The sequence below is a fragment of the Sinocyclocheilus grahami genome, unplaced genomic scaffold, assembly GCF_001515645.1.
Source record: "Sinocyclocheilus grahami isolate Dianchi unplaced genomic scaffold, SAMN03320097.WGS_v1.1 scaffold707.1, whole genome shotgun sequence".
NCBI lineage: Eukaryota > Metazoa > Chordata > Actinopteri > Cypriniformes > Cyprinidae > Sinocyclocheilus > Sinocyclocheilus grahami.
This window is the reverse complement of record NW_015505886.1, coordinates 286,902-300,363: the sequence shown is the minus strand read 5'-3', so window position 1 is coordinate 300,363 and position 13,462 is coordinate 286,902. Positions and strand designations below refer to the sequence as shown.

General features: G+C 39.0%; 1 protein-coding gene across 1 annotated transcript in view; it reads left to right on the top strand.

The window, feature by feature from the left end:
• The first annotated feature begins 24 nt into the window (after positions 1 to 24).
• LOC107559959 (diacylglycerol kinase zeta-like) overlaps positions 25 to 13,462 on the top strand; it is a 19,401-nt gene continuing 5,963 nt past the window's right edge. The window contains exons 1-25 of the mRNA XM_016243989.1: positions 25 to 2,226; positions 4,305 to 4,413; positions 4,562 to 4,657; positions 4,838 to 4,915; positions 4,994 to 5,050; positions 5,125 to 5,193; positions 5,272 to 5,343; positions 5,828 to 5,944; positions 6,683 to 6,754; positions 6,834 to 6,929; positions 7,257 to 7,339; positions 7,419 to 7,479; positions 7,781 to 7,894; positions 8,161 to 8,301; positions 8,467 to 8,545; positions 8,670 to 8,725; positions 8,829 to 8,891; positions 9,360 to 9,433; positions 9,811 to 9,922; positions 10,007 to 10,206; positions 10,553 to 10,653; positions 10,793 to 10,872; positions 11,694 to 11,763; positions 11,967 to 12,007; positions 12,088 to 12,278. Of these exons, the coding sequence (XP_016099475.1) occupies positions 1,283 to 2,226; positions 4,305 to 4,413; positions 4,562 to 4,657; positions 4,838 to 4,915; positions 4,994 to 5,050; positions 5,125 to 5,193; positions 5,272 to 5,343; positions 5,828 to 5,944; positions 6,683 to 6,754; positions 6,834 to 6,929; positions 7,257 to 7,339; positions 7,419 to 7,479; positions 7,781 to 7,894; positions 8,161 to 8,301; positions 8,467 to 8,545; positions 8,670 to 8,725; positions 8,829 to 8,891; positions 9,360 to 9,433; positions 9,811 to 9,922; positions 10,007 to 10,206; positions 10,553 to 10,653; positions 10,793 to 10,872; positions 11,694 to 11,763; positions 11,967 to 12,007; positions 12,088 to 12,278 (3,176 nt within the window). The 5' untranslated portion in view covers positions 25 to 1,282. The remainder of the gene's footprint in view (positions 2,227 to 4,304; positions 4,414 to 4,561; positions 4,658 to 4,837; positions 4,916 to 4,993; positions 5,051 to 5,124; positions 5,194 to 5,271; positions 5,344 to 5,827; positions 5,945 to 6,682; positions 6,755 to 6,833; positions 6,930 to 7,256; positions 7,340 to 7,418; positions 7,480 to 7,780; positions 7,895 to 8,160; positions 8,302 to 8,466; positions 8,546 to 8,669; positions 8,726 to 8,828; positions 8,892 to 9,359; positions 9,434 to 9,810; positions 9,923 to 10,006; positions 10,207 to 10,552; positions 10,654 to 10,792; positions 10,873 to 11,693; positions 11,764 to 11,966; positions 12,008 to 12,087; positions 12,279 to 13,462) is intronic.

Genomic DNA, 13,462 nt, shown 5'->3' with positions numbered 1-13,462 from the left:
AATAAATAATATAGGTCAGAATTATTTAAAATGGTCTAAACCGTGCTTTTTAATTAAATCTGTTGCAGAGTAAACAAACTGAACCCCAATCTACATGTAATCAGTGACAAACAATCATGTGATATTATTATCCGTCTTTTTTATTGCCTGTCTTCAGTTTAGATGGAGCTAATCAAACTCAGACTCTAGGTTTAAGTGCATATTTTGGTACTAAATGAACCCACTTCACTAATTACATACCATTGCTAGAGATGACCCTGACAGTAATTAGTCTTGGTTGAGTGTCACTTCCTTACTCTGCCTGGAGAGCAAGAACAGTTGTTTATCATCATAGAAGTGATTAGTGTGGATACAATATATATTTTATTGCAATTTGCAATTAACTTTTTTCAGGTAAATTGTTTGTACTGTAATGTACTGTCACCTCTACTGTAGTACAATACCATGTTTACTGTAAATATTGCTACAAATTACTTAGCACCAATAGTATCATTCCTTACCCTGAGAGTTGTGTCGAGGTCATATCCGTCTCTAAATGAGATAGACTAGTTACATTGCTGTAATTAGTACAGGCAGTCACTACTGAAAGGTCAGAAAGCCCTTATAATCTGCCCTGGACATCCCCGTGGGATAATCAGGACGTTCATGAGCTGAGCAGAGCTTCATTTCCTTGAGTGCCTTTCCCGTCATTATGACATGATGTCATCACCAGTGGACTCACAATGCACCTTTGTAGTCAACTGGCTTTGCTAGTATTAACGCGATTTGGAAGGCAAATTGTCCTGGCGTAAACCCCAGGAAAATCTGTGCTAGGACAGGCGGAGTTAGCGTTCCACATTCATAATAATGTTAATAACCACCAGTATAAACTCATAGACGACCCTTCTAAAAGGAGAAATATACTGTATGTTATGTTGTGGAGTCACATCAAGGTTTTTAACCAAAAGGACATACTTGGTAGATCAGATCTGCTAATAATCCTATCTCAGTTTTTAACTGTTGTTTTGTGAAGTCTGTTGTTGATGAGGTTATTTTGTGTTTTCATAATATAATTGCCTATAATTTGACCATTTCGGGAAGCACTGGAATGTGTTGGGTCAAGGTAGATTATCTCCATTTTAAGGATTAGGTTTAAATCTTGGTCAATGGAGGTCAGTGTAACAAGCTTTCAGCAGTTTTAGAACTTAGTGCTAAAATGGTTAATCTATGCTGACCAGCTACATTTTCAATCAACAGCCTCAGGGGGGAACTTTAGAAAAAGAACTGTATTCTTCCAGCCACCATGGACACTTTTTTCCGACGGCATTTTAAGAGGAAGGAAGCAGGAGAAGCCATTCATGATGGCCACGTACCTGAACCCTGTCTACACAGGAGGCCAAGCATTGCAGTGCCAGCCAGCCGTGCCCGTCGACGCTCCAGTGTAGGTCTTCCGTCCACTGCGTTGACCCAGCGACGCCGATCCAGTGTCCAACTTCAGGCTTTACCTCGAATCATTAGCAGTCAACCGGTTCAGAAAAGCAGTGGTAGACGGCGCTCCAGCACCACCACCCCGAAGGCCAATCCTCGCTTTGCCATACGCCGGAAGAAGGTGGGCAAGCTCCGCAATATAGACACACACCTCTTGGGCCCGTCCATGCTGCTGGCCAGCTTAATTCAGATGACGGAAGAGGAGGAAGAGGATGAGGAGAGCCAAAGTCCATTGCCAGGGCAAGTGGAACTCAAGGGAAGCAACACGAAGTTCAGGAGTCACACAGATGTGCTTCTTTCAGAAGGTGACAGCGACAGTGACAGCGAGGACTCCAGCGGCCACTCAGAGAAGAGTCATCACTCGGGGCTGCGTAAGGAGTTCCTAGAGGAAGCAGATTTGTCAGACTGGGAGATCAAAGAGTCTGCTGTTTTATGCCAGCAGGAATGCCTTCCTCTGGCTGTGGTGACAGAGTGTGTCCAGGCCCACCCGCTGATCCGCGTTCCCCGCTGCCTCCGGAGGAACTCGTCACATTATGGCTACGCGGAGCCCGGCTCGCACGTCCGCTACTGCCGCAGCAGCCAGAAGAGGCGCCGTCGACGGGTCTCCACCATCTCGAAAGCGGGAAGCCCCTGGCCAGGAAGAGGCCTGCCGCTTCCTAACCGAAGAAGCTCTACCTGCTACAGGGGTCATGCGACTCTCAATCCTCTCCTGGGAGCTTATTACGATCCCAGGCTGGAGTCTTGGAGTGGATTCTTGTCGTATGTAGAACCTTTCTGTTGTTGTTTCTAGTTATTTCATGCTGTGCTCTTAAATTAGATGTATACAGGGTTTCATGAAATGCAAGAACAACAACACAAAGGCTGCGTCAGAAAGCATAGACAGTTGACTTGTTGCTTTGCTGCCCTATCAGTCAATGATTTGCAGGCAGCATTTGCGTTCGAAGGTAACTCCCAAAACTGATAGTGGACTTACTTCTGAGGCAGCATAAAGGTTTAATGATCTACAACAAAACTGTGATAGAATCGCACACATAGGATAGGGGCAGCAAACGATATATCTATGCAACCCTCAAAAATCGATCAGATGACATTAACTCAATTATAGTACTCAGATTTGCATTCTTGCCTTCCTACCTCAGCACAGGTACAAAGCTGCGGCCATACCCTAAGGTGCAAAAGCTAAAAGGTACATTATACCATATTTACACCTCAATGGTACATATTAGTACTTTTTGAAAGCTTACTTCCCCAGTGACAGTTTTGTACCTTTTTTTTCTGAGAGTGTATGCTACTTGCGTAGGTAGCATTTTCTGCTTTCGGATGCAGCCAAAGAAACTAATTATGACCTAGGCCAAGGTTCCTTAAATCTGGCCAGTGCCCTATAGGGTTTAGCTCCAACTCTAATCAAAGACATCGGAGTAAGCTAATCAAGGTCTTCAGTGTTACTTGAAAAATTACAGGTAGATGATCAGGGCTTAAGATTTCAGATTTGAGGAACCCTGACCAAGGCTTTGCTGAGGTGCACAATGAGAAGACAATTAATATTTGTCAAAGTCAATTTCTTTAGGCTTGTAGCATTAAAGGTGCATTCACATTGACAACTATATTACTGGAGGTCACCAAGTTGCTTGATAGTTGCTGCATCACGTCATTGCACAACTACATGAAGCTGACCTCTGCTTAAATTTATTTTCGCACTCTTGATGAAGATGAATGTTGTCCAACCACTTTGCCGCTGCAAATTGCTGTCAGTATGAACTTCCCTAAATAGTTTATATTTTAGTGAAGACCAAATAAATACACCACAATGTACAGGTTTTCTGATTAGGTACTATGACTTGCAATACATGTGAATCTCCACTTACAAACTCAGCACTTTCAAGTCAATATCTTAAGTAATTTCTCAAGCATTCAAACATTTATATTGAATGCGAGAGCAGGCAGTTGCAATGCAGCTTTTCATTGCATTGACCTTCTCATTCTCCATCCCGTGGATACGAGCACCATGGCGATCGCTCATTAGTGCAGCTGCTACCATAGCGAGGTAATGTGACTCATCAACGTTACTGATCACCCAGTGGGCTTCTCATCAACAGGTTGCTAAGCTTCACTGATTCACTCTGTAGGGATTAGGACACAAAGGTCAGGGTGAGCAAGGTTTTGATTACAAAAGGATTACAAAAAACCTTGGAAATGCCCCACCCAAAGCTAAAGGTAATATTTACCTTTAGAAATGCATTTCCTGTGTTTTCATTGCATAAACTTCATTGACCACTTTCTTGTCATAGCCATAATTGCATCAGAGTTCCTGTATAAGGAGAGGTTATCTGTTTCTGCACATGTCTATTGTGTTAACATTTAGTATGAACGTTGATGTACAGATGGCACACTCGATTCTATATAGATGTGTATAAAATAAAGTTACATTAAAGAAAGTTACATAAAAGTTGTTTAGTATAAATTTCAGTGCTGTATCTTCCAAATTTGGTGAGCTAAATGACATAGGCTAATCATCAGGTATCCACAGTGTATTGTGGTAGTACTGAAAGCAGATTAAAAGCAGAAAAACCTATATGTTTCCAAGCCATGCTATATAATTCTAGTTGTTGGTGGCTAGTAAAAATAGTCTTATTATGATTGATATGGAATTAAACAAATGCAATTCAAAGAGACCCCCAAGGCACTCCAGGTGGAAAGCTGTGTGAAATAAGATGCCATGCTTTCAGGGGAAAATTTTCATAATTGTATTTCTTTTGATCAGTGTTCTAAATCTAATTGATTTAGGATATGATGGACACAGACAGTCTGTTTAATGTCACTGTCATTGTTTTTGTCAGGAAAGCCATTGCCAAGGCTGGTGTGCAGGATAACGCTGCCCAATCCGGTGCCATAATACCGGCCAAATGTGAACCCAACAAAGAGATCTGCAGCACCGTGGATTGGACTGTGAGTTTCTCATTTGTATTTCAATAAACAAGTTAGCATTCCAACTGTTTCATTTATCTCAATGGCAGTAAACTCCAACTCATGACACAGTAATCCATATTAATTTCTGTAATTTCTGTTTAACTTACTGGTTAGTTGTCTTCCTCAGGAAAATGCCCAGTTTGGTCAACACGTGTGGTTTGAGACCAGTCCGTCTGGAGATTTCTGTTACGTTGGAGAGACATATTGTTTTGCAAAGTCACTGGTAAATGACCCATATTTTTATTCTTAAAACGATCAACAGCACAGTGAGTAGTTTATAGTAGTGTCTTTCCTTTTGTAAAAATCATTGCACGCAAGCTCCCTCTACTGGTTAGACATTATACGCACAGATTCAGATATATTGCTAAAATGCCAATTGTTGTGTTTCATTTTGTTTTCTCAGCAAAAATCTCTTCCTCGCCACAAATGTGCATCCTGCAAAATAGCTGTTCACACTGTATGCATGGATCAGCTGGAGAAGGTTAGACGATTGTTGTAAAGCTGAAAAACTTACAATGTTTTGAACTTTTTATCTCAACAAATGAACTGTTCCCCATAGATTAACTTCAGATGTAAGCCATCATTTAAAGATCCAGGGATAAGAAATGTCCGAGAGGTAAGACTTTTTGTCCCTTAAAATGAGCTTTATCATTTAGTTTTGTTAAACAATTGAGCTGGTTTGTGTTTCAGACTCCAAACATGAGACATCACTGGGTCCATAGGAGACGGCAAGATGGAAAATGCCGGCAATGTGGAAAGGTCAGTGCAAGACTCATAAAATATGAAACGCGTAATCATCCAGAAAGTATTTATGGCCTAATTTCACTCTTTCCTCAGGGTTTCCAGCAGAAATTCTCCTTCCACAGTAAAGATATCGTGGCCATCAGCTGCTCTTGGTGTAAGCAAGCAGTAAGTATTGCACATCTGATAAAATCAGTTTTTTAAAAATGGTTGCAACGTACACTACCGTTCAAAAGTTTGGAGAAATGAATGCTTTTATTCAGCAAGAGTGCATTCAATTGATCAAAAGACACAGTAAAGACTTTTTCTTTGTTACAAATCAGAAATGTCAAAAACCTTCATCATGTTTTTTTTTACATAAATATCAAGCAACCCAACTGTTTTCAGCATATTAGAATGATTTCTGATCGTGACTCTGAAGATAATGGCTGCTGAACCTTTAGTTTAGCTATTTCAGGAATAAATTAAATTTTAAAATATATTAAAATAGAAAAAGCTTTTTAAAATTATAATAGTATTTCACACCCTTACTGTTTTTACTGTATTCTTTCAAAAACTACCCAACACGTTTGAGTGGAAGTAGTGCATAAAATGTTCAAATTTTCAAGTATGATAAAATATAAATCAATGCACTTTGCTATGTGTCTTACAGTATCACAACAAGGTGACCTGCTTCATGCTGCAGAAAATTGAAGAGACATGTTCCCTCGGCGCTCACGCGGCTGTGATCATCCCTCCAACCTGGATCATTAGAGTCCGCAGACAGCAGGTACCATCTGACCTGAAGAAAACGGTTATATTTACTGTATTTTTGAACAAATAGACATTCAAAAATCTTACCAACTTAAAACCTTTGAATGTATATCTTATAGATATATACAGAGTTCTGGCATGAAACTCTAGATGGCGCAGTCCGATAGGTCTAACTCAATCTGACCTAATGACATCATTATCATGTGGCTCAGCTGATTGGTTCTCTCCTGTATCGGTAGCCAATGAGCTGACTGCTCAACATTTAAATATATGACTAGTGCTTGCCGTAGCAGTGCAGCTTGCTTCAGAAACCCTCCCCCTTCACCAGCTCCATCTGTATAGATCTGCTACGAGGTGATTCATGTATGCTATATTTCATGCACTGTATGTTATATTTGCAGCAGCAATATTTCTTACATGCTCACAGCAGCATGTTGTGGATGTATTGGCAGTAGCAAGTCTCGGTACTTGCTCTGCCACAGCAGCAGCAGCGTAGCAGATCTATTCCGCCAAGACCAAATACATTAAAATTGTCATGTACATTACCATGGCGATCCCTCCGAGAGTTGTCATGACAGAAATATTAATATTTTCCAAATGTATTTCTAAAGTACTAATAGTGATGTAATTTTATGATGTAGTGTTTTATGGTTTGGACATGGTGAAAGGAGGTCACCTGCATCGATGAGCTCAAATGTAAACACTAAAATTAGTATGTCTATAAAGATGCCTATAAACTGTCCCTATTATACAGGCATCATTGAAGAGCAGTAAAAGAAAGAAGAAAACATCTCTGAAGGCCAAACCCTGCAAGAAAGCCACAGAGGTAGCAAACACTGAACTTTTGTGAATAAAAGGGATAGGCTTTTATATATGACAAGATTTCACTATTTCATTCTCTGCAGGATGGCAAATGGAAGCACTTTGTTGTGCGACCGATTCCTTCTCAGCTCATGAAGCCTCTGCTGGTGTTTGTCAATCCGAAGAGTGGCGGAAACCAGGTCAGAAGTGACACTCAAAAGTTCCTAGTGCATAGAAACGTTATTTTACAGCCACATAATAGCACTTCAAGCACTTCAATAGGGAAGTTGTGGCCTAATGGTTAGAGAGTCGGACTCGTAACCCAAAGGTTGTGGGTTCGAGTCTCGTACCGGCAGGGATTGTAGGTGGGGAGAGTGAATGTACAGCGCTCTCTCCCACCTTCAATACCACGACTGAGGTGCCCTTGAGCAAGACACCGAACCCCCAACTGCTCCCCGGGCGCCGCAGCATAAATGGCTGCCCACTGCTCCGGGTGTGTGGATGACTTCTTCTTCTTTTCTTTAAAGGGAACGAAAATCATCCGCTCTTTCATGTGGTACCTGAACCCCCGGCAAGTGTTCGACCTCACTCAGGGAGGTCCGAGAGAGGGGTAAGAGTTGAGAGGTCATACTTTCTTTCTTTCTTCTCTTTGAGCGTGTTCTCTTACACTTTCTCTTCCTCTTTTTAAGGTTAGAAATGTACAGCAAAGTGCCCAACCTGCGTATCCTCGTTTGTGGCGGTGACGGAACGGTTAGTCAAATATCTGCACTCTTATCTAGATAAAACCGGATGGTGGGTAATATCATTTCTGCACAGTATGCAAATTTTCCAACGGTGCATTGTGCTCGACATGCTCGACAGGTACTTGAAACTGATTCAGTCAAGTCAAGGTCAAATTTAAATGTATTAGGTATAACACCACTACTAAAATAACGCTGACTGATCCGAGCCAATCTCTCAGATATTGAATGTAAATGAATTTCATCATGCTGACCCTCGGTCAGGAAGTTCATAGGGACCATCATGTAATCTATATGCTCTGCTTGAACAGGTTGGGTGGATTCTCTCAGTGCTAGATGAGCTCCAGTTGAACCCTCAACCCGCCGTGGCCGTGCTTCCCCTCGGGACAGGAAATGACCTGGCCAGGACTCTCAACTGGGGCGGGGTACGAACCTGAATACTCTTGTTTGTAATGTTCTAATAAACCTCAGTTAGTATATTATAAGATGAAGTTTCAGCTTCAGCTCCTGTATTTTAATATAATAACCACAAGTTTTGTTTTGCAGCATGAGGTTTGTGGTTTAAACATGTCATTTTTACTGCTGACACATTCTTAACCTGGCATAACAAGAGAAAATGGTCCCACTATTTGTTAACCATTACAAGCTTTTCATGGTTTTTTTGAAGGTGCGTGTACTTGTTGACTTTCAGGGCTACACAGATGAACCGGTGTCCAAGATCTTGTCCCATGTAGAAGACGGCAACATCGTCCAGCTGGACCGATGGAACCTGAGCGTGGAGCCCAATTTAGAGGCCAGCGAGGAGGAGAGAGACGAACACCAGACCGACAAGGTCAGCTGACGTCAGTAGAGGGTGCTAGACTTTAGCAGAAGACCACCATCCTTCTAGCTTTACAACAAGTCAAGCATGAATGAGGGTGTAAAGAGTTTTTATAAACTCTTTTGTGTTGACATGAATGGTTAGGGGGAGCTAATGACATCTCCATGTCTATTTCAGCTTCCCATTGACGTCTTCAACAATTACTTCAGCCTTGGATTTGATGCACACGTGACCTTGGAGTTTCACGAATCCCGAGGTGTGCTCACTCACTCGTGTAATTTGAATTTGGTTTATGAAGTGAAGGTTTGCATACTACTGCATATAAAATCTGCGGTTTGTGAAAAGATTCAAATTTCTAAGATGTTGTTTTGTTTCCTCAGAGGCTAAACCAGAGCGGTTCAATAGTCGACTTCGCAATAAGATGTTTTATGCAGGGGTGAGTGTGTCTGTCCGATAAAGTCATGTAGATATTTTAGTTTATTCTTTTTGTAATGTATAAAATGTAACATATTTGTTCAAATACATGTGCCCCTCTGCAGACAGCCTTCTCAGACTTTTTGATGGGCAGCTCCAAAGATCTGTCCAAACACATCAGGGTTGTGGTACGTTAAGTTGTATATATGTATATACACACTTTTTATATAATATGACCCAAGGTATTTGAAACTGGAAATATAATTAATTATTATTTTATTTTATATAAAGAAGTTAATTAAAAAGAAGACTTACAAATCATGCATGTGTACTGTATATATACATTAATAAATAATAATAATTAAACATTAAATAAAATAATGCATATGTAATTTATCAGAAACATTTTACATTTCAGAAAAGCAGAATATATATTTATAAATATATATATATATATACTGTATGTATGTATCACTTAAACCACACATAAATAAAGTAATTACTATTGATTACTGTCATAAAAATTAAAACAAAACTTCACCAGATTAAGTGCTTATGATCACAGTAAATAAATATGCATATATACAAGCACTTTTATATAATGGCACAAATACTTACAATGTTCCCTCATATGCTTTTTCTTATTTCCTGTGCAGTGTGATGGTACTGATCTAACTAGTAAAGTGCAGGATATGAAACTGCAGTGCCTCCTGTTCCTCAACATCCCCAGGTAAAACTGACCTGAAATGGAACTGTGCAAAACAAATGTCTTATGTAACTACCATATAAGATAACCTATGTACATTCTTGTATTAATTTGTGCACTATTTGATATAGATCCTCTTTATTTTTGCATAACAAAATTTAATTTGAGAAAAAACTAAACTTCACTCTAGTTGCCAGTCAGACCATTTCATCCATGTGACATCAAATTTCACGTCATCAAACCATGACAGGAAACTTGGACTGAAAACCATATTATAAAAAGAGATTCGCTGTTCCAAATTATGTTTAATCCAGGATAAAATATAATCTAGACACAAGAAACTAGTCTAGAGTTCATTAAAATGAGATTATCCTGACTGAGCTGGGCATTATGTTCTGTAGATATTGCGCTGGTACGATGCCATGGGGGAACCCAAGTGAGCACAATGACTTTGGGTCACAGAAACATGACGACGGGCTCATTGAGGTTATTGGCTTCACCATGACCTCTCTGGTGAGATTTGGCTTTGGTTCCTTAATGGATTTGGTCTACATTTACCCTTGAATCCATCCAAATGTTGCTGCTCTCTTTCTATAGGCGACGCTGCAGGTTGGAGGACATGGCGAGAGGCTTCATCAGTGTCAGGAGGTGACCCTGATAACCTTTAAGCCCATTCCTGTGCAGGTGGATGGAGAACCCTGTAGACTGGCTCCATCCGTCATACGCATCACCCTCAGGAACCAGGCCAACATGCTGCAGAAGACCAAGAGAAGAATCTCTCTACCACAACTGTATGAGTCAGTATCTATCTATCTATCTGTCTGTCTTGTCTGTCTGTCTATGTCTGTCTGTCTGTCTGTCTGTCTATGTCTGTCTATGTCTGTCTGTCTGTCTGTCTATGTCTGTCTGTCTATGTCTATCTGTCTGTCTGTCTATGTCTGTCTATGTCTGTCTGTCTATCTATCCATCTCTGTCTGTCTATCTGTCTGTCTATCTATCTATCTATCTATCTATCTATCTATCTATCTATCTATCTATCTATCTATCTATCTGTCTATCTGTCTGTCTGTCTGTCTGTCTGTCTGTCTAAATTGCATTCAATCCTAGAGGAAATCTGACAGTTTTTTCTCCTTATGGATGTAGTCAGCAGCCCATCACAGAGAAAGTGCAGATCCAGGTGAACCGTATCAGCATGTGTGATTATGAAGCTCTTCATTATGATAAGGAGCAGCTCAGGGAGGCCTGTGAGTATCTCTTCTCCTCGTCCTCTCTCTTTTTCACAGCTCTGAGAACCTGCACTCCCGGAAAAGCTTCTGCTTTTCAAATACGACTTAATTTAAACAGATCCTAACCCGTGTTTCCTCTTTTCTTTCACCTTCTCAGCGATTCCTATGGGGATAATTATAGTTCCCGGGAACAGTGATTTGGAGACGTGCCGGCTGCATATCGAGAAGCTACATGAGGTGCTTTTCAGCTTGTTGAATCCTGGTTAGAAATGTGCCAACAGGCCGATTTGGCTACAACCTCCTTCCTCATTTGCAGAGGTTAAGGGGAGGATCTGAACTGTCAAAGACTGGCTTGATGTCAACATGAAATCAGAATTGACTATTTACCTTCTTAATCAATGTTACTTGTCTTATTGTGAATGATGTTATCCCCAAAAAAGTTTGTCTTTGTAATCATTCATCAAAATACAATAACTTACTCCACCTCTAAAACAACTTTCCTTTTCAGTGACATGATCAAGCCCTTTTATTTTCAACTCCGCCCATTTGGCATGAAACACCCTTTTTAACAACCCAAACAATTTCTAGTAGATAAAATCCTGTCCTACTTGTTTTTTTCGTCGTTGTTGTTGAAAATATTGTTTCAATCATATAGAAGTCAGATAACTCTAGTAAAATGGGTTGCAATGGTGATTTTAACTCATTCTTGGCTAAATAAGAATACTTCTGTGTTAATGCAACCTCTTGGAAAGAAAATACGTTTTTCATTTAATTTAGCTCGAAATCTATTTCCTGTGGTGACATTAACATGTCTTTGAAACACAAATGGTGTATTTTACTTTTAAGAGTCACTTTCCACTATAATTGCCACTATTCATCCCAAACATGTTATATTGAGCATGTGACAGCCATTGCACGTTGACTTCCTGTTCAATTACAATCACAAAAACACATTGTGACTAATTGAACTCACACTGTGAGGCCATTTTGGACAAGAGCCATTTTTCACTTGCATTTCTCTGTGTATTTTTTCCCCCTCTCTGTCTTTCTCTCTTTAGGAGGGGGATGGTGTGAATACAGACACACTGCACATGCCAAAGCTTTCACCAAAATGGTGCTTCCTGGATTGTAAGTAGTAGAGAGTAGTAGAGCATTTCAAGTTCATTTTGAAAAAAGCAGCATAGAAGTTATCTAAAAAATTGTGTTATAATTCTATATACATAACTTAGGCTTTCTATGCTGAATAATTTTTGTGAGATTCATTGCTCTTGACATTTCCAAAACTTTGCAAACCCCATAATCAGATTTTTCCATCTTTGGATTGTTTACAGCCACTACAGCAGACCGTTTCTACAGAATAGACCGTGGTCAGGTACCTACAACAGGCAACTTTGACGTGTTACATCTGTGTTGCATGTCACACTGTGCCGATTTCATTGCGTATCTCTGCAGGAGCATCTAAACTATGTGACGGAGATCTCTCAGGATGAGCTTTTCATCTTGGACCCGGAGCTGGTCACCAAGGAGACGGTGGGCACGTCGCCCGGAATGCCGGGGGCGATGGAAACTGTTGGGGAATGTTCCAACAGCACAGACCAGTTTGCTTTTCCTGCCTGCTCTGCCGGGCCTTCTCCACTGTGCAGGTAGATTGAAACGAGTCGCTTCAGATGACAAAATGTGTGGTTAAACTGTATCAACTCATGTTGTTAGGGCTGCAAACAGCTTTTGCACAGCCTCAAGGTGCAATTTTATGTCGCTTTTTACTTTGGCAGATGATTTTAACACCGTCGACTAGCAGAGTACGTGCGTAGGCAGGTTTAGTTTCGCCTGTGGGCATGAAATGTCTGAGAATATCCCCGGAAAAACAGCAAAAGTGCACAAACCCCTCATTAAGGAACTAAAAAAATGTCTTAATTATTAATGTCTTGTTAATTTTGCCAAACCAGATATAGGTTTAGCTTGAATCCATAAGAATTATAATTTTCTTTATTATGCACAACTGATGTGAATGCACTTACAAAAAAGTACCAGAAAGTACCATGGTAATATTATGATGTTGTTTTTTGGACATGTAATATGGAAAAAGCATGGTATATGAATATGCTAATTTCCCAGTACCATGATATTACCATCGCATGGCATTACTGTAGCCCTATCACAGTACTTTTTTGTAAGTGTAGGAAGTCCCAAAATTATATACAGTAATACAATATATAGTGTGGTCTAAATGTCTGAAACCACTAGAAAAAAAATTGTCCATCAAAAAATAATTATTTGAATATACATATATAATACTTATTTATTAGAAATAAAGTTAATATTAATACAACAAACTATTATAAATATATATTTATATTAAAATTAATTATTATAATAAGTATCTTAAATTATTTAAATTTCAAAATATATTATAACATATCAAAATATATTTTATACTAAGTATTTTATGTATTAAATATATTAGCATAATAATTTAAGTAAAAATTTGAACTGGCATTATATATTTATCTTTTTTGTTACTATTAATACAATAAACTTATAAATATATAAATTAATAATTATGATAAATTAATATTAAAATGATATAAATGAAATATTTTAATTATTTAAATGTTAAAATATATTTTATTGTATCTAATTTATATTATGTATTTTATATGTACAATATTCATATAAAAATAGTAACAACATTTATTTAAATGAAAATTTTTTCCTCTTAATACACTAGAGTAGACTATTATTAAATCATTTAATTATTAAAACATTTTATTATATCTATTTTAGAATATATATATATATATATATATATATATATATATATATACGT